The sequence below is a fragment of the Oryza glaberrima genome, chromosome 3 (genome assembly GCF_000147395.1).
Source record: "Oryza glaberrima chromosome 3, OglaRS2, whole genome shotgun sequence".
NCBI classification, from domain to species: Eukaryota; Viridiplantae; Streptophyta; class Magnoliopsida; order Poales; family Poaceae; genus Oryza; species Oryza glaberrima.
Genome location: NC_068328.1, coordinates 35,476,912 through 35,500,443, shown reverse-complemented (window position 1 = coordinate 35,500,443; position 23,532 = coordinate 35,476,912). Strand labels below are relative to the sequence as shown.

The 23,532-nt window shown below is 43.0% G+C and overlaps 4 protein-coding genes across 6 annotated transcripts; 2 read left to right on the top strand and 2 right to left on the bottom strand.

Moving 5' to 3' along the window:
* Nucleotides 1–13: 13 nt before the first annotated feature.
* Nucleotides 14–2,739, bottom strand: LOC127766591 (F-box protein At4g00755-like). 3 transcript variants are annotated; one of them, XM_052291678.1, is made up of 5 exons: nucleotides 2,500–2,737; nucleotides 1,931–2,320; nucleotides 1,680–1,855; nucleotides 573–691; nucleotides 14–488 (listed from the first exon to the last, which is right to left on the bottom strand). In XM_052291678.1, exons 1-5 carry the CDS (start codon nucleotides 2,660–2,662, stop codon nucleotides 203–205), a joined length of 1,134 nt encoding a protein of 377 aa, XP_052147638.1. In that variant the 5' UTR covers nucleotides 2,663–2,737; the 3' UTR covers nucleotides 14–202. The 3 variants fall into 3 exon arrangements, with proteins under 3 accessions (XP_052147638.1, XP_052147637.1, XP_052147639.1); XM_052291679.1 differs by having other exon boundaries at nucleotides 230–468; nucleotides 2,500–2,738; XM_052291677.1 differs by having other exon boundaries at nucleotides 1,680–2,320; nucleotides 2,500–2,739.
* Nucleotides 2,740–2,899: 160 nt separating this feature from the next.
* On the top strand, nucleotides 2,900–8,132 carry LOC127768451 (rhodanese-like domain-containing protein 8, chloroplastic). Its single transcript, XM_052294031.1, has 8 exons — nucleotides 2,900–3,238; nucleotides 3,361–3,414; nucleotides 4,083–4,232; nucleotides 5,446–5,620; nucleotides 6,720–6,817; nucleotides 6,926–7,029; nucleotides 7,139–7,420; nucleotides 7,565–8,132. The coding sequence occupies exons 1-8, from the start codon at nucleotides 2,969–2,971 to the stop codon at nucleotides 7,719–7,721; spliced, it is 1,290 nt and encodes a 429-aa protein (XP_052149991.1). The 5' UTR covers nucleotides 2,900–2,968; the 3' UTR covers nucleotides 7,722–8,132.
* Nucleotides 8,133–15,221: 7,089 nt separating this feature from the next.
* LOC127765715 (heavy metal-associated isoprenylated plant protein 9) lies at nucleotides 15,222–17,096 on the top strand. The gene is made up of 3 exons (XM_052290656.1): nucleotides 15,222–15,400; nucleotides 15,506–16,004; nucleotides 16,109–17,096. Exons 1-3 carry the CDS (start codon nucleotides 15,368–15,370, stop codon nucleotides 16,777–16,779), a joined length of 1,203 nt encoding a protein of 400 aa, XP_052146616.1. The 5' UTR covers nucleotides 15,222–15,367; the 3' UTR covers nucleotides 16,780–17,096.
* A 4,274-nt stretch (nucleotides 17,097–21,370) lies between these two features.
* On the bottom strand, nucleotides 21,371–22,453 carry LOC127766795 (probable aquaporin PIP2-8). Its single transcript, XM_052291941.1, has one exon. It carries the CDS (start codon nucleotides 22,381–22,383, stop codon nucleotides 21,541–21,543), a length of 843 nt encoding a protein of 280 aa, XP_052147901.1. The 5' UTR covers nucleotides 22,384–22,453; the 3' UTR covers nucleotides 21,371–21,540.
* Nucleotides 22,454–23,532: the final 1,079 nt, after the last annotated feature.

Sequence of the window (23,532 nt, the reverse complement as noted above, 5' to 3'; positions counted from 1 at the left end):
CTCCATTCTATGCTCCGCTCATTAATCCTTGTTCATGTATACAGCATGTATTATAGTAGCATTCAACAAGGATGCACTCACAGCATCTGTTACATACAAGGCACCAGTGCATTCTCTTCTTGTTAAAGAAAGGAGAAAAGGATCTTAAAAACACAGTGAGCATACATCACATGGGACAAAATGAATTTCCATATATATCCTCTTAAGTCTCTTCCTCCTCTTCCTCAGATGCATCATGCGCGCCAAACAGCCTGTTCAAGATGGCCTGGTTCCATCCTAATCGTCGAGCTGAGCTTGAGTGCAAGATTCTTGTGGTAAAGTTGCGCCACTTAGAGGGGCTGTTGCGACCATCATCCCCTGATGACTCACCATGGCACACGCCAGATCTGCGAGTATCCGGATAGTACTTGAGGACCACACCGTTCTTGTAAGGATCTACTCCTAGTTCCCGCGGCAGTGGAATCCCCACTATTTGGACATGAGATATGCTGAAAATTAGTACATGAGCCACATTGTCAGTGCAACGAAACAAAGTTCAGAACAAAACAATAACTCAACAGTACCCAACTCACCATATGTAATATAGATCATCCATTTCCTGTTTCTGAACCCTACCAAGAAACTCAATCTTCACAACTCCACCGATGCATAGAACTGCGCGTGGAAGCTTAAAAGACTGAAGGACACTTTCCTGGAATATGGTACATTATTTACATTCAGCAAGTTTGCACACGAGAACTGCAATGATGTATTGACCTATATATGTTGGGCCAGGAACACAAGATTTGCCCCTCTACATCTAGCACATTCAGAAAACCGCTACCAGGATATGTAGGGTTGGTTTAGTAGGGCAATATATTGTATTTGGTTTGTTACCAACCAAAGTGATAAAAAAAATTTTGATGCTACAAAATTTTGGCCAATTTTTTTTAATCTAAGCACATGCAACCTCATAATTCCAAATGTGAGCATGTATTGTCCTGAATTCTGTTTCTAATCAAACTAGCTAGCAGGCACAAAGCAAATGATCCATTAACATGTTTCGCTAGTATTACAATTACCCTTTGTTGATGCAGCTTCTATGTGAAACAAATCAAGATTTGTTAGCACACATAATATTATGATTTTGATGATCCAAGCAGATGGATTATATTTCAACCGGCCGCTACAGTTCCAATTTTCAAATCGAAAACAACATCCAAGTCAAATATGGATTAAGAAAAAAAAAGACGAAGAAAGCTCGAGACTAACGGCATGACGGCACGGTGCCCTATCTCGTAATGGTTGATCCAACCAATTGCAAATGGTAATAAGATTTTCTTTTCTGACGACAAACAATCAATTAGACCTAAACAAGTCGCTACGAGCTAGTGATTTGTCCAATGATCAGCAGCCATTAGTTTGTTATATTTCGTTTGACATTAAGTCCGATGGAAGACCACTGCACACACATGTGGGCTTCTTGATTAAAAATAGAATTCCATCCATTACCTACTCATATTTGGAATTAGAAGGTTGCATGTGCTTAGATGTGAAAATTTCTGAAATTTTGGTAATGTAGCGTGTGTTTGATTTGCTAGCAAAAATTGGTAAACCAACCCATACATGCCAAAAATAAATCCTGCATCAAGAATGCTTAGTTTTTAGGGGAGGCATGTGACGGCATGAAAAACACTGACCTGCAGCATTGGAAATTGTGGAGATGTGTACGTCCAGATATAGTTGTCATCAGCAGCCAACTGGCCTTCATTATCATGAGATACAAGTAATTGAGATGGTAGAGGTGTCTTTGGGTAACCCATCTGGAAGCGGACATATTTTGCGGAGTATATTGGATCACCATACTGGAAGAAAGCTGGGTGCAAGAGACAGGTAATACTAGTATTTAGCAAGAGGAGTAAAAAGAAGGAAGGAGGATGGGTGGGCTGACCTCTGAATGGCTGTATGTTGATTTGTTGAACGAGGCATAGATCAGAGCGAAGCCTGTAAAAGAGGCATTCGGGCACAGCAGGATCGAAGTGGCCGGCGCTGGACCAATAAGAGGGCCTCATCATGGCCACCCAATCGGTGGGCACAAGGGTGTTTTGTATGGTCTCCTCAGGGAAATTGTCGGTGGTGGAGGCACCGATGCAGCGGATGATGCAGTCCTGGGGGTCATCCAAGAGAAGGGCATAGCTGAGATGCATGTACGCCCTGTGCTGGTGCTCCGCATCCGACTCAGAAGCAGAGGCAATGGCTTGTTTGGTAATAATACGGGTGAAGTTTGAAGCTTCAGGGCAAAGGCGCAGGCATTGGATCTTGCTGAAGCCATTCCGAACAACTGAGGGCAAGGACAGCAAAACCAGTTGGTCCAATATACTACTAATTTATAAGGATTAAGGATGGAGAAATCAATCAAAAAATTGGAGTACTTGGTGCAATTAAGAGGATATATTACTACTACTCTACCGAGTATATATTATTGAAGGATGAGGAAAGAGAAGAGATGGGGGTACGGACCGAATCGGCGCCAGGAACGGGAGACGGCGGAGGCGCGGGCGAGATCAGCGGGGTGGACGAGGAAGGTGAAAACGGCGGCGGAGGTGTCCGGGCCGATCCACTCGAGGAAGTCGAAGCGCGCCTCCTCCTCCTCCTTCTCTTCCTCAGGGCCAGGCTCCTCCATGCACAGCTAGCTAACCCTAGCTTCCTTCCTTCCTCTTCCTCTTGTTCCACTCCTGGTCTCCCCTCCTCTCCTCTCCTCTCGACAAGACGGAGACGGAGGAATCCCAAAGCGGCAAGGACGAAAATGCCCCTGCGACTGCGATGGGCTTATTCGTCTGGGCTCATCGGTCCAAGTGGGCCGGCCCACCTACCATTTTTTTATGTACAGATTGCTTGTTGATTTGATATAAAAAAGAAAAGAAGAAGAAGAAGAAGAAGAGGATAGAATAGAAGGGGAGGAGGAGAGACGAGAGGAGTGGTTGTGGCCATGGCCATGGCGGCCGCCGTCCACCGCTTCCTTGGCGTATTTCCCGCCCCGTCGACGCCCACGCCTCCGCCTCCGCCTCCGCCTCGACAACTATCGCCTCGCCCCCATCACATTCCTCCTTCCCTCGTCCGATGTTGTTCCTCGTCCCCCGTATGCGCCGCCACAGTTGCAGTTGCACAACCCCAAGAGTTCGTCGTCGTCACCTTCTATAAGTTCGTCTCCATCGACGACCCCCGCGCCGAGGTGTCCAGGCACCTCCACTTCCTCCAGGTTCCTATTCCTTCCCTCCCTCTTCCTCTTCCCTCTTCTCCTCTATGTGAAATTGTTGCAGCTAACAAGGCTCGATTTGATTGTACCAAGAATTTATATGTACTCGTCTCTCTCTCTCTCAGGGCCGCGACATACATGGCCGCATTTACATGAACGAGCAGGGAATCAATGCCCAGGTAAAACAAGCTTCTGTTTCATTTCTTTCTTTCTTTTCTTATATCGCTCTAGTGCTTCCACCAACATGGAGTACTACGGTATTTACCATGTCTTTTATCATTATATGACAACTTGACTGAGACTGGTGACATGGTAACATGAATGAATGATGATTGTGTTTAGTAACAAGCACATGTGTTGCTTAAGGTCCGGCTTGATTTAGATTATTGCCGTGGACTCTCTACTCGAGTATAGTGATAAATTAAATATTTTATAAAATAAACTTAACTAATACCTTAAAATAACTGGTATAAGCAATGCCGTAGAAGAAATTTTTTAATAAACATTACTTTTAGATTTTTAGAAGCGTGGAGCAAATAATATGTTTCAATAACCAGGTGAATAAGCTAAAAAGTAGATTAACAACAAAGTCAACCACAACTGTGAAGATGTACATATGTTTCTACAATAATATCACTGCCTTTTACCTTGCATTTTCTCTTTTAAGCAGCAATGAATAAATTAACATGTATGAAGAAGAAAACCTGAAAATCTTTAAAATGTTTTATTTTTTAGCATGGCTAGCCATAATATGAATGTGCTGAGCCCTGCATTACATGTACAAATTATTACATAATATGATTGTTTTTATATCAATTTCTACTCTAATTTCTTCCTCTTGTCACAGTACAGTGGTCCACATAAAGATGCGGTAGCATATGCAGACTGGCTTAGAAAAGACCATCGATTTCGTGATCTACTTGTCCAAACTTCACCATCGTTATGTGGCCATGCTTTTCCTCGCTTGAAACTGCGGTACAAACCATCGCTTGTTCAGGTAAGCCATGCTTTCATTCTACTGCACAGGGGAAACAGAAGCTAATAGCTTACCTGGATACGCTGATCCGCTTTCTATATTGAATTTCTCAAGTGTCTCAATGAACTGAAGATTGTCATACAGGAAAAAATATTCTTCTACTAACCTGCTAAACTTCTAAATCTAACTGAATGTAGATGATTTTTTTTACATGATTGGAAATACAATGTGTATAAAAAAAATAATGAAACTGTTTCTTTCAAGGGTCTAGATACTGAGCAAATAATCAGATGTGCGAGTTTCTAGAGCTTCTCCTGGATATACATTGATATATTTTAAAATGGCCTAGACCTTCTCCTGATGCTATATGGTGGCAACCTTATGCCTCCGAGCTCCTTTTGCTGCTGTTACATTTGAATGAAAAAATAACTTGTCTATCGTACTGATTCCTGCTCTGGAAGAGTTGTTTATTTTGCTGTGAACCTTAACTGGGTTTCTTATATTCTTTGGGCTGGCTGGGTGCCTAACGGCAGAACCTGGGAATGTAATTCATTTCCATTATCTAAAACAATAATTCTCTTGGTATAACAAAGCTGGAAACAATTCTTTTGGATTTTGAGTGGAGCGCAGGATAAGGATTTGGTAAGAAGATCTATTTATGGAAATGGCATCCTGTCTTTCCTCAGTAATGGAGTGAGTAGCTACCCCAACTTCTGTTCCAGTTCCATTACTAGGCAGGAGTCCAAAGTAAATCTTCCCAACTCCATGACTGCATCTTCCATGAAGATCAGGAGACCCCTCACATTCTGCTGCCCATGAGACTTGCCTTTGTGCACCCCTTCAACTAGACTCTGATCTGCGGTGTAAATATTATTAATCAATTGTCCACTGCCTGGAAATTTGGAGCTTTTACAAGTTGATGTCTTAGCATATTCTAGAGCAATTACCCTAGCTCTTTTCAACATTTCGAAAGTGCAGTATACACCAATACATGTTTTTCAAATGCAGTGTTTCAAGTTTTCTTTTTGGTGACAGCGCAAGGTCCATTCATGTAGTTGTTCCATCATTTAAGTCTCTTCAGTTTGTATTTATCTCGGTCTGTTTGGTGGAGGTGCGAACTGAAAAGATCTGAACTTTTTATCTATACTGTACTAGGACATTACAGTTTGTTAGAAAATAATCCAATTTACTATATGAAGTCTCTAGACATCTTATTTCAAATAAAAACTCCCAGTTGGAAGGAGGTTGTTCACATCTTCCTTTGGTGGACCCTAGCATGCGTGCTACACCATTGACTCCATCAGAGTGGAGGGAAAGACTTGAAGCTAGAAAATGCCTTGATGTGTCATCGAGTGAAGCAGCTGGAGATAGCTCTGGAAGGAGGCTTTTGCTCCTCGATGTCAGGAATGGTAAAGTATATTTTTATTTAATACAAACTTGTATAGTTTAGCAGCTGTTTCCTAAGTACTGCCAAATCAACAAGTGATGAATAGAGATAAGCATATTTTTACGGCTGAAAATAGCTATTAGTGCTGTTGTGTTAATAGAAAAAAAAAGGGTTTGCATAACAGGAGGCAAAACCATAAATCCTTGTGATTGGTAGAGTGGTGCTGTTATGATCTGTGGTGTATATTTACCATGGCTAGAGAGAGTCGGAGACTACTGAGAGAAAAATTTATCGGAAGTATGTCTAGATTATAGTGTAGATTGACCGTATATATGTAGAGTTGATATAATTCCCTTTTAGAGAAAAGGGTGTGTTTTCTTATACAAATTTATAAGAAAAAACTGTATTTTAAGAATAAATATAGGAGCTGTACAGAAAATATAACTATATTTTCAACGAATTAAATTTAAAAATATACCTCTTTTTTCATTATTTTGTGTTTATATACCTATGTGGCGAAAATCTGCACAAATATACATCTTTCGCAGTGTGGTTTCACGGGACCGAGACAGTCCCGCACTACCATTCCGCGGGACCGGCAGTCCCGTAGCCCAGCCATGCGGCACCGTCTCGCTCTCGCAGCCCGAAAGAGCGGTATCGTGTGGCACGCGGGCTGACGCAAGGTACCGCGCCGGTGCCGCGCACCGCGCGTGACCGAGCGGTACCGCCAGCCAGCCGCGCGTGACCGCTGCATGGATCGGTCACGGATCAGCTGCATGCATCTGCATGCATCCAATCCAGGCATGCATGCACGGTCCCGCGTGTGGGAGCTGCGGCACCGTCGCGTTGCCGCGCAAACCGTCCCGCGGGATCGGCGGTCCCGCGTTTTGGACGGGTATATTTACGCAAATTCTCCGTATACAGGTATATAAACATAAATTATTGTAAAAATAAGTATATTTGTAATTTTTTTCCTATTTTCAACTACAAACATAATGTAGGTTTGTTTTTCATATATCACAAGCTCGATGGATCTGCCTGTTCTATCTTGTCACTCTTTTGATTTTGGACTGGAATTTATGTTTTTCTCCTTCCCTTTTTTAAAAAAAATTTCTTGTCAGATTATGAATGGGATATTGGACATTTTCAAGGAGCTCAGCGACCTAATGTGGACTGCTTCAGGAGCACATCCTTTGGGCTCTCAGAGTCAGAGCAGGAGGTAAGACTAGCTACTGTGATGTATGCCACAGTAGAGTTTGTTAGTTATTGGACTAGTTTCGGCTGGACACTCCTACTTGGTACTAAGTGTGTAACTGTGTGTATGCAGATGGATTCTTCAGATCCTCTAAATGGTATAGACAAAGAAAATACAGATATATTAATGTACTGCACTGGTGGCATAAGATGTGATGTGTATTCAACAATTCTTAGGTAAGCAGATATCGACATTCTCACTTTGTGGAATGGAAATAGTATGCATCTGGCGTTCTAATAAGACTTTCTTTCGAGTCTGTTTCATTCCCGTACACTATGTTCCCAGGAAGAAGGGCTTCCGGAACCTGTATACATTGAAGGGAGGAGTGTCCAATTATCTGAAGGAGGGGTCTGCTGGATGGGTGGGGAATTTGTTCGTGTTTGATGGACGGCTCTCCCTGCCACCGGCAACGTACAAGCCTGGAGCAGGTGATGATGATGATGAGGAGGAGGAGGAGGGGAGAAACAGAAGCAGTTCAGAGCTGGGGAGATGCTATGCATGTGGGTCAGAGGTGGTTGAGTTGAGGCACCGGAACTGCGCAAACATCGACTGCAACCGGCTTTACCTGTATGTTCGTTCGTCGTCTCTGCTAATGCCAGCAATTTTTTCTTTCTTTCTTTCTTTCATTCTTACAGTAGATATTAGCAGTAATGTGTATAAAACGAACGAACGAGTGATGAACTGAAGTGAAGTGATTATCCTATTAATTAGGTGCTGCGGGCGATGCGTGGAGGAGCTGAGAGGATGCTGCGGTGAGGGCTGCACCGCCGCGCCTCGTCTGCGACCGCTGCTGCCATCACACCAGAGATACCACAAGTGGCATCTCTACCGCCATTTGGACCTGGGGGCACCATCATCTCCATCCTAGCTTACTAGTATAGTACTCCATGCTGCCATGCATTTGGATGGATTGGATTGGATTTTCCTGTTGTTTCCTGCACGCTTAACTGTGCGTGTAGTCTCATCTGTCATGCCCCAGTCTCAAATCTGCCTGCCTTCTTTCAGCTTCAGTTGGTACCAAAGCTGACTCACCTCCACGACGACCTTCTCTTAATTTTCCTCTTGGCCAGCCTCCTCTTTACTTTCGGTGGATTCCTATGTATAGTCTCTTTATTAATTATGTATATTTTGATTAGGGACACGTCTACACGGCGACCACTTCATCCCAAGTGTAAACCCTCCTTTTCAGCTTCTAAAAATAGCAAAAGAAGCACTTTGCATGGATGTACCCCGACTGACCGATACCATTGGAAATAAGGGTATGAAAACGGTATGGAAATTTTGCGTGTTCGTATCTCAACCATCATTAGCTGATCAGATGGTTTATGAAAGGTTCGCTGGATAACACTAAACATTGCACGCGCATGGGATAGATTTTACCTTTAATTAGGTGATGTGTTCGATTGTCCAAATTAGTAACAAAATGATTAGCAAAATTATGACAAGCTTAGAATGTAGATTGCTTGACTCTTCGAAATCTGGACTGTTTGGAAATACTGAAGATTTTGGATTTTACTCTTGAAATCTAGATTGCTTGACTCTTAAAATATATAGTTTGAGAAACTAAAGTTTATAGAAGATGTTGCAGCTGCCATAAGCTCCTCAAACAATACCTATGCATGATGCGCTCACCATTGCTTTGCTTCTGCTCGCTCATGTGCACCAATTTAATTTAATTTTGCAACAAGATTGTACTACTAGCTAGTAATAATGGAGTATACCAAGAAAGCATGCATCTAAATTCTCAACATGCCGATTACTTAATACTACCTTTATCCTAAAACTATAAACCTTAAACCATGCATCTAAATTGAACTTAGTAGAGTGAACTAAATCCGATTTTTCTAAATTCTCAACATGCCGATTACTTAATACTACCTTTATCCTAAAATGTAATAACCTATTATCAAATGACATATATTCCAGTGCTATAAATATCGAAAGATCATATTAGTAGGACTTAATAAATTAACGGAGGTAATAGTTAGACAGGATGGATAATAATAGGCAAACTGCTCAAACAATTTATACCTCCCAAGAGTGGGATGCATGCGTGCAGCTGTGGAAGCAAGCAGGGAGCAGGATCCATGCATGAATGGGAAAAAGGCTAACTTTTCTGAATCCATATTCCTTTGTCCCTGAGCTGAAAAGGCACACTTTCTTCTTCCTTTACAAACTGGAGTAGTGCTCCAATAATTAATTACTATAATGATCTTTGTTGTTTAATAGGGTAGGTGATCTAGCTTTATTCCATTGTTGTGTTAGTTTGTTCTCCCTAATCAGAGGAGATCCCTACCACATAAATTAAGCAAATCGATTGAGCAATCTAGCACAGGTGTCAAATAAGCTACCTAGCTGCTTGTATTAATTTGATCCATCAAGCATGGTGGCAACAACTAACTAACTACTACTAATCATGCACACACGATCGCAAGCTATCTACCCAACTAATCCTAGGCTACTGATCGATTTTTTTTGGGTGTGTTTAAAGCCAATCAATACAATCTATTCATCTAGTTGCATCATAACTTACGGCAGACCAAATCCTTCGCCTCAAGCTAGTCTCTATAGCATTAAATATATTGTCACGTAAGAAAAAAATGACAAGAGAGTTAATGAGAAGAGGGGAAAAGGAGATGAAAAAGATGATAGACCATTCTCATGCAAGATATTAGTTCTAGGCAAAACCAAGTTTAAAAATTATGTAGTTAAATAAAGAGAAGATAGGTGATTGGATAAATCATCTATTAAATATATAGTTTCTATACATGATATCCATATGGCATGATAAGTATGAAAACTGATAGATCTACATTAGCATTGTCCTTAGTAAGTGGGAGGATTGTGAGTCGGTCGATCTGGTTCATACACCTACGGTTTATATACAATTAATTAGCATTGAGCTACTATATGTCTAATAATAGAAATAATATACTCTTAAATATAAGCATCTTGAATATTCAAACTTTTACGTGACATAAGTATTTCTGGACACCAATATAATGCACGAGAATCCAAATATTTTCATGTTTATTCTAGAATTGTAAATTATAAGTGCGTAGGACGATCGGAGTACATGATTGGCCTGAATTAGTTTATCAAGTTACGTGGAAAACAGAAAAGTATCTAGATCGATCACTCTGCATTGGGACTATATTCCAGTTCCAGTGCTGTCCAAAATACATATGCATGAGGACGGACGGTGTGACGGTGATGACTCATCATGAAGTGGCGGATTCAGGATTCCCAACACTTCAGATGGAAGAAAAGAATTAAAGCCGACCAACACCCACACAACCCATGTGCAGCGTCTCTCTCTCATCATCCATCATGCATGATCTCCTCTAGTTAATTAAATCATGTTTGACACAGCTTTAAATCTTTCATCCACGTTGAATTTAAAATTTATTTGTTAAGTTATAGTAATTTAAAATTTTATATTTTCTTTAAAATGATAACAAAATAATCTATCATTTTTTTATAAACGTAATCGCAGATCAGATATAGATTTATGGAGATGTGCCAAACAGTGTATAGCTACCGGCCTAGCCTTCCATTTCAATTTTCTCCGATCAAAACTTCTTTATTACAATAATTTACTAGAAAATTTATCGCCCAAATTTGTGCAGTGCGTTTTTAAATTTACAGGTTGCTTTTATACATAACTCTTACCTTTCATTTTCTTAAATTTAATTATAATTTACATATATATAGTATATTTCAAAAGTATAATTGAATTTGTTATACAAGTTTCCATAAATACATTGCATTTCATATACAAGTATATATTTATAAAAATATATACCAAAGTTCTATATTATTTGGACCCATAATAATAATCTAATAGTACAACAAATTAATCTCTCTTTTTCTCAAACGTGATGGCTTATGTAGCTAGATTTTTTTTTAGACGGAATAGGACTCGATATACAGATTTTAACTTATGCTTAAATAGATTCAAAGTTTTATATATAACAGATTTTAAAAGTAGAAATTGAATTTATTTGTATACAACCCTAGCTATCGTTCTGCTTGTTATAAGATTATTATGTATGTGCAAAATTAACTCTAGCACATATGCGTAAAATTGAACTTTGCACCAGAGCCTAATGCGTGTAAATATGTTTTTCTCTAATTAATATGGTAATTTCTATAACTGCAATGCAAACAAACTGGCTAGCTCGTTATTTTTCACGACCTCTCTTAATATATTATATATAATACATAGATACTTTGTTTCTTCAAACTCTAATTACGCTGAATAATTTTATATATGGAAAACAAGAGTCTAATGAGGCAAATTAAATTGTCGGCTGCGTTAGCTCTATACATTTGCGCCTGATGCTTGCATTTGTCTACAAATAAACATAATGGGTTCTGGGGGTTGAAATATAAGAGAATTCGCAACATTAATTTTGTCCTTGATATTTATTCGAATGGGATTTAACTAATCCTATAAAAATATAGGGGGATTCATTGTTAAAGTTAATTACCGTTTCAATTTTTTTAAAGCAGTGATCTCTTTGTGGCATGGCTTGGGGTGAGGTAAAATCGAACTAATCAGCTGTTATACATACCCTTGAACATGCATGATCGAGGATACATGAACGCAGCTGGCTGGCCTGTTATCGAGGTACCTTTGCTATATCTCTACTCCACTATAATAATTAGTTAATATATTAAGTGATCGTACATAAATGCCCGGCGACCTATATACTCCATGTCTCCGGTTAGCTACTCCTCTGTTTCATAATATAAGAAATTTTAGGTAGATATGATATATATATTCTAGTATAATGAATCTAGATATACTAAGATGTGTTATATTTATCTAAAATCTCTTATATTATGGTATGGAGGGAGTAGCTTTATAATCACAAGAGATCAGAGGATGCGCGAACACCAATTAATTAATTAAGTTGCCACACTATTCCGATCCGGCCCCGGCGATCGATCGAGGTGCCCTCGATCTCGGCATAGTATTATACCATTCCTTCTCCTCATTGCAAGCTAATTACTGATCTACTCCACTCTTTTTCGAGGGATAACGGTTAGAATAGGTGTCAAATAACAAATAAACAAGTTCTATGAATTTAGAGTTATAATAGGTATCGAATATGCTAGTTCTATTAAGAGTTGGACTTGAAATTGTAATAGGCCAGTGGTTGGGGGTGAAGTTAAAGTCGAATCCAGTAACCCAACAACTCTCTTAAATAGAGAGGGGACACTATAATATAACTATGACGACTACAATATAGTATAAACACACAGGGATTTTGGAAAGCGTGGATATTGAATTTTTTAGCTTGGGTCATAAGACAAGGAAGAAAATGTTCTCTTCAACAAACTGGAGTCTATGATGTGACCGCTAAGTAGGAGTCCAATTTTGCTTGACAAGACAAGTGATGATAGGAGAGAAGGTGGAGCTGGACTGTTGCAAGTGGAGTCCAGAGGAAGAAGTTATATGGCTAGCAGAGTCTTTCGAAGGCAGCGGGTTTGATGCAGACTCATCGGGCGGCTTACAGTGAAGCTGCAAAGAAGACAACCCAGGTTTGGAGGACCAGTGGATAGACATGGTGATTCTACTACTTTTGGGTGACGTATATTCCTCAAGGTGAAGTTTTTTAGAATAGGTGTCGAATATACTATTTCTATTTGGTTACAGTTTGGATTTGGAGTTGGAATAGGTGTCGAATATACTAGTTCTATTAGGAGTTGGACTTGGAGTTGTAATATGTGATAAGGGGTGGAGTTAGAGTCAGACTCTGTTGTCGACGTTTGATGTCGCGACTACGGTATTTGGATAGTATGGGGATCGTCGGTGCTAGGGTATACGCGAGACTGAGGTAAAAAAGATGGAGACAGGGATTTTTATACAGGTTCGGGCCCCTGAACGGTCAGGTAATAACCCTACATCCTGTTGGCCGAAGCCGATATTGCTCTTATTCATGATAACCACACCAGTACAATGTTTGGGGTAGCCTATCTAACTGTTGTCGACATGTGGGTCTGACGATTTGACTCGTAGTCGACAACAGGGTAGCCTTCCTCCTCGAATCCGTGCCCGGTGAGATAAGAGATAGTGCTTTCGTCTCTCCTGACAATATCCGGAGACACCGTAGGGTACTAGCTGTGCTTATCCCTGAAGTCGATATCCGGCGGCGTGTCTTGGCGTATGTAGGCTTCTATGTTGTGGCTTCTATGTCGATTGTGTTGGGTGTTGATTGTCTCATGGTGGGTGTCCCCCTGTCCTCCTAGGGGGGCTTGTATTTATACCCATAGGTGTCCCCTTGTCCAAGTAGAACTAGGGAAACCAATATGGATACAATCCGGGTAGTCCTTGTCGTTTCCATGTAGAACTCTGGTTGTCTTTCCTTATGCGGAACTCCTCCTATATCCGTAGGTTGTTTCCGTATAGGACATGGTATGTGGTGGGTTCTGCCGAGATGTAGTCGACTACTATTACGTATGCGGTATCCATAACCCTGACATCTGTAACTTAGAAACTCTCTTAAATAAAGAGAGGGGCACCACAATGTAACTATGACGACTACAATGTAGCATAGACATGTAAGGAGATGATGACAGGGTGGCCATGAACTTGTAATGGCTAGGTACTATACTGATTGGGGAGGAGTGCCCATAATCAGATCCCTGGATAGGGGTGGGTAGAAAAAGACCGAGACCGAGACCGAGAAATTTAGTCATCATTTCGGTCCTAAGTAGTGAAAGACCGAATTTTGTTCAGTCAATTCGGTTAGTCTCCTCGGTTAACCAAATAGACTGAATTAACAAAAAATGTCTAAATGCAATCTACAATCCACTAAGTTCAATAGGATCAAACTCTAATTTTCACATCCCTACTTCTTCTAGGCATGCAACCTAATAAGAGTTTTTACTCATACGTGCTTACGAAATTTTTTTTTGTGATTTTTGTGTTAGAAATTTCCATTATTTCTTTGCACATATGAAAATGTTGCTGAATTTCAGTCAGGATCGAGACCGAGACCGAATTTGTCGGTCCTGACATTTCTGCGTTGAAATTCGATCTTCACTTTTCAAAGACCGAAATGTCTGAAAGACCGAAGACCGAGACCGAAAATTTCGGTCAGACCAAATGCCCATCCCATCCCTAGAGATGTAGGCTTTGAATGAACTTCGTTAATAAAAATCATGTCTTTCTGTGTCGTTATCTAATGTGTCTTAGATGATCAATGACTGAAATGATCGAGAAGGTTAGTCGTCGTTCCGTTATATTGATTGGCTTTATAATAATATGTAACACCTATACGCAGCCTTACTAATTAGCTAGCCTTCAACATCGTCTTTAACTCTCTATTATATGCCAAATTATTATTTTAAGATTTAATATAATGTGTGAAATTGGCAGGAATTGACATATAGATTGGCATGAAAATGCCTACATACTGCTAAGAATTTCGTAATTAATTTTACACATGTAAAATTAGAAAAATAATGATATAGGTAGAGTACTTACGCCGATATATGTTTTGCCGGAGATGAGGTATATTACAAAATTGCAGATGGATATCAGATTTATGCTAAGTTGGATAAGAGAGAAAAAAGCAGGCCACAAATGGCTGTATTGTGATGGTCACACATCCAATGGCTTGCGCCCAACCTTGCCGCACACCAGCCTCCAGCTATTGCTATCCAGTCCCGCTCCGCTAGGCCACCTGTGGCCCTGTGCCGAGCATTGTTGCTTGAGCAAGCGCGCGCGACAGAGAGAAAGATTGAGGGGAAGACAAAGAAGGGAAACGAAAGGAGTGGAGAGAGAAGAAGATGAAATAGATATGTGGGTCTCACGTGTATGGGTATTTTGGTCTATATGATGACAGAAGACGTGATGGTGATGGCATGGTTCTAATTTTAAAAAATTCTAATGGCACCCAACCAATATCGCAGATAATAAAGATTTTTCTAATATGGTAAATTTGTAGTAACTGGATGGATCAAATTTACCCTAGATTAGTTGCTTCATTGTATTGTCTATATATAGTTGATTATAAGCCATAACACTTATTAGAAATGAAAATAATTTATCGATAAACATTTTATATATGTATTGATAGTAAATTAAAAGTCAATACTGGAAAAATAAACTTAAAAGGAAAATCAAAATCAACGCTAAAGTTGATTTCTAAAATTTAGATTTTGGTTTGACAGATAAGCAAAACACAAAACGATGGAGCTCTAAGCATATGCTTGACATAGATATTTGGCTGCGGCTTATTAGAAGCTTTGGCATGAGGCAGTAGAGATTCTCCGGGAAAAAGAAAAATCAATGCAGCATTTTGAGCTAGCTAGCTAGCTGAGGTGGGGCATATATATAAGTCGCCGCATTGTGCAGTACTACATATCACAATATCACATGGCTAGCTAGCTGAGTATCGATCAGTCATCTGGACTGGTCTGTACGTTCGAAGCTAGCTAGCTAGCTCGTCTGAGAAGAAGAAGAAGAAGATCTGAGCTACTCCTTCTAATTCGATCGCCATGGGCGAGCAAGTTAAGCTCAACGACGACAAGGTAGCTAGGCTAGCGATCGAAGCATGTGTACATTTATTATATATATGCAGCTAGTAGTCTGCAGATAATTATATTGAGTATTGAGCGGTGGAGTGAATTATGCAGGAGGAGGGCGGCAAGGAGAAGAATTCGAAGCAGGTGGAAGAAGTAGCACCGGCGGCAGAGAAGAAGGAGGAAGCTGCAGCAGCAGCAGATGCAGGGAGCAAGGAAGAAGAGCAGGTGCCGCCGCCACCGGCACCGGTGATCCTGGGCGTGGAGCTTCATTGCACCGGTTGCGCCAGGAGGATGAGGCGGTGCATCCTGCGGAGCAAGGGCGTGCAGGGCGTGGAGGTGGACATGGGCGGCAACCAGCTCACCGTCACGGGCATCGTAGACCCTCAAGCCCTCTGCGCTCGCCTCCGCCACAAGACCTTGCGCAACGCCACCGTCATCTCCCCGCCGCCGCCCCCAACTAGTACCGAGGACCAAGACCAGCACCAGCCATCCCCGCCGCCGCCGCTCGTCCATTCGCAGGTGAGCGATGTGACGACGGTGGAGCTCCTGGTGAACATGCACTGCGAGGCCTGCGCCCAGCAACTGCACAAAAAGATTCTCAAGATGAGAGGTGAGGTACCGTCTGCTTGAGCCTTGAGATGGATCGATCGATATATTATAGTAATTGACTAGCAACTTAATAATTAGCTGCTCGTGTACTCGTGTCCTGCGCAGGGGTCCAAACCGCTGACACCAACTTGAGCACCGGCAAGCTGACGGTGACCGGTACCGTCTCAGGCGACAAGCTCGCCGAGTACATCCACCGCCGCACAGGCAAGCTCGCCACGGTCGTCGTGCCCCCGCCCCCAAAGCCCAAGGAGGAGGAGGAGAAGACCAACGACGACAAGCCTCCTCCTCCTCCTGCAGCCGAAGCTGACAAGAAAGATGAGGAAAATAAGCCGGCGGCGGAAGACGGCAGCAGCAAGCTGCAGAATGAAGCAGAGGGCAACGCCAACAACAAGGAAGCAGCAGCAGCAGCAGAGGAGGAGGCGCCCGAGGAGGAGAAGGCAGCAGCGATTGCGAATAATAAGCAGCAGCAGGAGGAGGATGGTTCGGTGGTGGTGGAGGGGTTCCCGCCGGAGGAGATGATGAAGCGGATGCACTTGTACTGGCCGCCGTACGGGCACGGCTACACGAGTTACTACCACCACCACCACCACCAGGGCGGTCAGGCTCACCCCTGTGCAAATCTTCACTCGTGGGTGCCTCCACCACCACCACCACCACCACCACCACCACCACCTCCTCCTGTGTACTACAGCAGCTACGTCATGCTGGACCGACCGCCGCCGCCGCCGCCGCAGCTCTTCAGCGACGAGAACCCAAACGCGTGCGTCATCTCATAGCACCTTAATTTCCCTATGAAACGAGACATTGGCCTTGGCTACGTACCAGCTGCTGCGATTTAATGTACCCAGGATTTCGATGTATACGATACGTACTCTCTCCTATTCGTATGTAGTCTCACGCCTATTAGTTTTACTTGACATCCATCTCCTATCGATGTATCCGCTTGCCCGCCGCCGCTCCTGCCCCTCGCCGCCCGCCGCGGGAGAAAGAGGGAAGGCCCCACAGTGGGTCCCACAAATTTTATTTTATGTGAATGATAAATGGGTTCCACACATAATTTCTAATTCTAATGTCACCTAAGTGCCACGTTAACGCCACATGGAATAAAGATCAAGTTAATATCGCCACGTAGGCACCACGTCAGCAAAATCATCATCCAAAACCATCGAGAGGGAGTCAAATTGCTCCGGTTTTAATGGTTGAGGGGTCGAGATATATATTCGGTATTATTGTTTAGGGATACGAATCAGCTTCGGCAACTTAAAAAGGGAGTCAAACTGAACTTATTTCGCAGGACAACTACTCTTCAAGGAGAGGCCCAAATCAAGCGCAATTGGGAGTAACAAAACCAGCTGCCGCTGCACTGGCTGGAGCCTGGAGGGGGAAGAACAGGCATCGGCGGGCTTGGTTCGGCTGAACCTCGTCAATCTCTATTCCTTCCACACTCTCTCTTGTTCCTCTACACTGCGAAGCTTCCGGAATCTAGAAGCTTGTATCCCCTACTTCTTCTTATCCAATCCGTTTGGTATTTTTTTTCATGAGATTGAATTGGATTTGATTGCTCTTGAGATAATTGAGTTGAGAAACGTCAGGAAGCGGAAGCGGAAGCGGAAGCGGTGTCGAGCTGTATGGAGGATGCGACGTCCTGAATCCGTTTTCACCGGCGTTCCCGCGTTGCCATCCTATTCCTAGCTCGTCGTCACCCTGTCCCTTGTACGCAGCTAGCCTAGGCGAAGGCAAGGGCGACGCCAGAGCAGTGAGGGTGCCTCTGGAGGCCGTTGCTAGCTCCACTGGATCTGAGCCCCTCGGTGGTAATCATGCGCCCTCAGCCATCCATGTTAATTGCTGGACAGACAGGGCCGTCTATAAGAATTTGGGGCCTCGGGGTGAAATGCAAAGTGGGACCTATAATTTAAAAAATCATATCTAATATAAATAAAATATATTTTCACTTAATTATATAGATGCAATATGTGTTCTAATATTACGAATTTACTATCTATAATCTACTCAATCACTGTCTAATCTTACCCGTCTAAGCCTCCAAGGTCGAGCTGTTGAGGGTCGAGTCGACAATGATGAGCGGACGAGGAGGAGAAAGGCAGGAGCTAGGAGACGAGACAAGGTAGCAAGGCAAAGCCATCGCCGCTGCCGCTTGGAGCGTTGGAATCGCAAGGAGCAAGTTGTATCGCCGCCGCCGCCTCAATCGCCGTGAATGGAATTGGGATCGACGTCTCGTCGTCTCGATCTCTGAAATCGGCGCCACACGGAATTAGATCGCTCACCAACCAACAGCAGGACGAAATCAACGATCGCACAACATTCTCTTGAATTTGGGTCAGGCCTACCATTATTGATCTACCCATTGGGCTATTGCCTATTAGCTGATATTGTGTTACATTACTATAGCTGAAGTGGTCCTTCATGTTTATATGGGGCCCCCAAAAAACGGGGGCCCTGTGCGGGTGCCTATTTGGCACATGCCCATCGACGGCCCTGTGGACAGACAATCGAGCGACAATTAAGAGCACTAATCAATTAATTAATTAAGTTTCTCGTGGTATTAAGCTACGAGACCGCGGCGGGGCCCGCGATGTGGCACTACGGCCACCGGCGTACGTATTGCTCTTTTGTCATTCGAAAGCGTCCGGAGAGGGCTACGCGTCGGACGTCCGATGCTTTAGGGAAAAATCGGACGCTGATGTCAGCGCCGATTTACGTGCAAAACTACTTTTAAACTGATTTTTCTCTTAAATTACTTATCCAAATCATGATCCGATTACACCATTAAATTCGTTGCAATTAAATCTTCAAAACATGGATATATTCTGATGAAAAAAAATTAGCTTATTATTGAATTATTTTTAAATGTTGCACGATGTTCCACCAGGTATATCGGAATTGTTTCACTAAGTAGATCGAAAATGTTTCACTCGTTTAAATCTGGTGTTGTTTCACTTTATATAAAAATAATGTTTCAGCAAATAGCGGAAGAATGTTTTAGTTCACTGCAACATTAGATGTATACATAGTGAAACATTATAAGTATACTAGGTGGAACATTTTTCGGTGAAACAAAAAATGAAACGAATTTTCTTAATAGGAGGTTTCCAAAATATGTGGATTTTTTGTTGCAATGAAATATTTCAGTTCACTACAACATTAGATCTATACATAGTGGAACATTGTGGGTACACTAGGTGAAACATTTTTTGTGGAACAAAAAAAACAAACCAAATTTCCTTAATAGAGGGTTTCCAAAATATGTGGGTGATTTATTGCAACGGCGCGTTCCACTGCAATATTTAATCCGTACACAGTGAAACATCATGAGTACACTAGCTGAAACATTGTAAAACTACTGGTTGAAACATCAAAAGAGACCACATGCAACATTAAAAAAATCAATAAAAAAATTAAAATATTTTTTTGTTGAAATATAATCATGTGTGGTCTTGTTGTAAAGATTTAATTGTAACGAATTTAGTGGTGCAATCAGATCGTAGATTAAATAAATAGTTTACGATAAAAAAATCTTTTGAAGAAAGAAGAAAAGAAAAGATTCTTTGCATGCAGCATGCTGCAGTGGCAGACATCGTCCGATTTTTCTCCACCCCGCCGGTCATCTTGAGTGTGAGCATTTTCGAAAACGTCCCAGTCGTCACTTGGTCTTACGATTTCGTCACGAGTTCGCACTGCCGAACTGCGATGTCCACCACTTTGCTTTACTCCACCATGTTACCGTCAAAATCGTTGCTGCTCTCCTGCGCGACAACGGTCGCTTTACTCCACTGTAATACCGCCTAAGTATAGTCGTCGCTTCTCTCCTGCGTGACGATCAGGTCTATTTGTGTAGAACTGTTCGTATCTCATATATTTCTGAGAAAAAAAAAGATTTAGCTCCCCTCTGTTTCTCTTTAGCAAAAAGAAAGAATAGAAGGGTTCAATTCGAGTTGATGAACAACAATTGGTTATCATCTTTCAGACAAATTACCTCAGTTGAGGAGATACATGAGCTAGTGCAATTGGGAGGTTTGCTCAACTCAGTCAGAATGTTGATGACATAGTTTGGAAATGGACTGAATCTGGAACATATACAACCAAGAGTGCTTATATATATCAGTTTGCTGGTTCATACACTGCAATTGATTTTACAACGCTCTGTAAAGCCCAGGCTAAGCCAAAAATGAAATGTTTTGGTTGGCTTGTCCTCCACCGAAGAACTTTAACGGCTCAAAATTTGCTCAGAAGACATTGGTCTTGTAATTGGATTTGCTGTTTGTGTACCTCCGCCTTCGAAGACACCAATCATCTGTTCGCGGATTGTCCATTTGTTAAACAAGTATGGACTACAGTACGTATGTGGCAAAATTTGCCCCTAGCTCTCAATTCCCTTCCGTCCCGCATCTCAACCTGGTGGGATGAGCTTAAAGGTGCAGGAAGAGAAGGTCAAAAAACGCTCGCTCGCGGTGCTCTCCTGACAACTTGGTGAAACATTTGGCTAGAGAGAAATAGTAGAATTTTCCAAAATTTAGCTAGCTCAGAATTGTCAGTAGCATATCGGGTAAAACAAGATATAGATTTGCGCAAAGTGGCTTTCAGGCCACCTAAATTTCTCCTTTGGCTGTAACTCTTCCCTAGGTCTTCCTGGGTGGTTTTTGACTCCCCTTAATTAAATTCTGGCAGATCTTCTGCCGTCATTCTCCTAAAAAAAACTTCAACAGTATAATTTCATTTTTTTTCAAATATTTGCGGCCTATGGGCTTGATCACTATTTTTTTTAATCCCTCTATGATCGGATGACTCCAGTACACGTCAATATTTTATTTTACTCCCTTCATGATCGGATGATTCCAATGCACATGTCTTCAAGTAATTGTAAAAAAAAATACTGAAAGCTATAGGCCCACTTGTGAAGATCATGGGTTTTAATCCTATACGTGAGGTTTTCTAATACTACATGTAGTAAAAATCTAACAAACGGAAAATGATTTTAATTAATGTTGAGTGAAACCTGCAGTGCAGGACTACAGGGGCATGGTAGGATTACACTTCAAGCAAATAATTTACTCCCTACTTAAAAGGTGTAGATGGATACATCGTCCAATTTCTATGTATAGTACTGTAGATAATTTACTTATAATTAATGTACTATGCCAGAAGCAAGATCTTAGTAATCATTTTATTGTACTGCATTTTGAAAAGTGAGGTGGATGGTGTCAGGGGATGGGGGTGGGGGTGCATCCGTGAAGAGTGCGTTTTAATTATGGCATAATAACCCAGATGCGCTTTAGCGCATTCCTGTATATAAGAGTATACATGCATGTGGCTACAATGGAGACAGTACAACAATTTTTGAAGATGAAGTAGGAAAATATAGAATAATTGAATTGCAAATATGAAAAATTAACCATACATATATGTATGTAGCTAGATTACGTACAGACAGTACAGATGAATTACGGATATAATTATGAAAAAACAAATTAAAACAGTAGATCGAGGAATAATAAAATATATTGCAAGGGTGCATGGGATTAAAAATGGGGTGATCGGTAGGAGGAGGAGGCGAAGGCCTTGGCGGCAGCGCCCCTGAGGATGTAGTGATGGTAGATCATTGCGGCGGCGGCGCCGGCGAAGGGGCCCACCCAGAAGATCCAGAGGTGGGACCAGGCCTTGGTGGTGCCGAGGCCGAGGACGAGGGCGGGGCCAAGGCTGCGGGCGGGGTTGATACCAGTGCCGGTGATGGGGATGGTGGCAAGGTGCACAACCAGCACCGCCAACCCGATGGGAAGCGGCGCCAGCACCGGCACGTGAGAGTCCCTGGCCTTCCGCTTCGGGTCCGTCGCCGAGAACACCGTGTACACCAGCACGAACGTGCCCACCATCTCCGCCGCGACCCCTGCCCCCGCCGAGTAGCCCGCCGCCAGCTCGTTGGCACCTCCGCCGTGCCGCGCGTACTGCCCGCCACCGTGCATCGCCCTGGCGAGCCCTGCGCCGCACACGGCGCCCACGCACTGCGCCATCGTGTACAGCGCCGCTCGCGGCAGCGACACCCTTCGCGCGAGCACCATGGCGAAGGTCACGGCTGGGTTCATGTGCCCCCCGGAGATGCCAGCGGTGCAGTACACCAGCACGAAGATGAGGCCACCAAAGGCCCAGGCAATGCCAAGCACGCCGGCGCCGCCCTCGCCCGACTGCCGCTTCTCACCGATCACGGTGCTCACACTGATGCACACCAACAGCAGCGTGGCTATGAACTCCGCAATGGCGGCGCGATACAGTGACCACTTACCTAGCTCGCCGGTGTCCACCAGCGGCGCGGGAGGAGGATCCTGGTAGTCCTTAGGATTGCTGCCGCTGCCGCTGCCTGCAGCCATTGTTGCTAACAATATTGAAATGGAAATGGAATGAACCTAGCTAACCTAGCTAGCTAGAACGATATATATGATGCAGCTGAGTCCAATTGAATGGTCGATTGATGATGTATATATATATAGGATACCTTCTCTAGGGACTGGCATTTGATAGACAAAAACAATTTCAAAAATCTTTTACAAATTATAAAATTCTCCTCGCTCCACCAGCATCCTACACCGCCCGGCCTCGCTCGCTAGCTGCCAAAGCCCAAAGGCACGAGCGGCACCGGTGAGAACCATCCCCTCCTCCGATTCTCTCCCTCTCCCTTCCACCCCTCTTCTCCTCCTCAAGCTAGTGATAGCGAGGTGCCCCTGTCCCACCGTATTCCACATCTTCGGCAGCTCTCCGCTGTCAGATTTTTCACCATTGGCCGTCGCCTCCTAATCAGAGGCCTCGCTTTGCCCCTACCGTCAACGCTAGCCCACCAGTCTCTCATATTCCTATGGCTTTGGCATCTCACTGTCTCCCATCTCCCACCGCCACCATCCGGGGCCCTAATTGGTCGAGGTTGTCACCATCGGTCGCCGAAGTTCATCAAAGTCATCAGAGTTGGAGGAGAGGCCCATTGGAGTACGAATCGCAAAGTAGATCTGAAGATTAGAAATTTACAAGATTTTGTCTCTATTTTCCTTTCGAGGTTTAGTAATTTTGTATTTAATAATTGACATTCGAACCGTTTATCCTCAAATTTTGATCTGTAGTTATTTTTACCGAAAAAGTTAGAAATTACTAGTACTTCAATAGATATTATATTATCAAGAGCGTTGCTCCCATCCAGCAACTTGTACCGGTAGGTACTGGTACCGGGAGGTACAGAGATAAATCCATCCGTCCATGTTAGAAGGGTACGATTGAAAAACAGAGAAAGTAGTCGCGCCCCCTCTTCTCCTTTTCGCTCTTTCTTGTTTCGCTCTTTCTCGTTTCCTCCCTCCGTGCGGCGCCGCTTTCTCATCTAAACTCTTTTTTTTCCTCCCCTCGGCGAGCGCAGCCCCGCCTGTGCGAAGCCCACCTGAGCCACACGCAGGCTCGGCCCAAATCTGCCCGCCCCGCATCCACACTCCCGCCGACGGAAGCAACTCGCCGACGCCGCCGCTTCCTCCCACGAAGCA

Coding starts and splice junctions, on each gene's coding strand:
- LOC127766591 (XM_052291677.1), bottom strand. CDS start 2,662: ATGGAGGAGCCTGGCCCTGAGGAAGAGAAGGAGGAGGAGGAGGCGCGC. Junction 692..1,679: donor CACAATTTCCAATGCTGCAG/GTCAGTGTTTTT, acceptor ACCATATTCCAG/GAAAGTGTCCTTCAGTCTTT. Junction 489..572: donor GATGATCTATATTACATATG/GTGAGTTGGGTA, acceptor ACTAATTTTCAG/CATATCTCATGTCCAAATAG.
- LOC127765715 (XM_052290656.1), top strand. CDS start 15,368: ATGGGCGAGCAAGTTAAGCTCAACGACGACAAG. Junction 15,401..15,505: donor TTAAGCTCAACGACGACAAG/GTAGCTAGGCTA, acceptor TGAATTATGCAG/GAGGAGGGCGGCAAGGAGAA. Junction 16,005..16,108: donor AAAGATTCTCAAGATGAGAG/GTGAGGTACCGT, acceptor TGTCCTGCGCAG/GGGTCCAAACCGCTGACACC.
- LOC127768451 (XM_052294031.1), top strand. CDS start 2,969: ATGGCCATGGCGGCCGCCGTCCACCGCTTCCTTGGCGTATTTCCCGCC. Junction 3,415..4,082: donor AGCAGGGAATCAATGCCCAG/GTAAAACAAGCT, acceptor CTCTTGTCACAG/TACAGTGGTCCACATAAAGA. Junction 7,421..7,564: donor GACTGCAACCGGCTTTACCT/GTATGTTCGTTC, acceptor CCTATTAATTAG/GTGCTGCGGGCGATGCGTGG.
- LOC127766795 (XM_052291941.1), bottom strand. CDS start 22,383: ATGGCTGCAGGCAGCGGCAGCGGCAGCAATCCTAAGGACTACCAGGAT.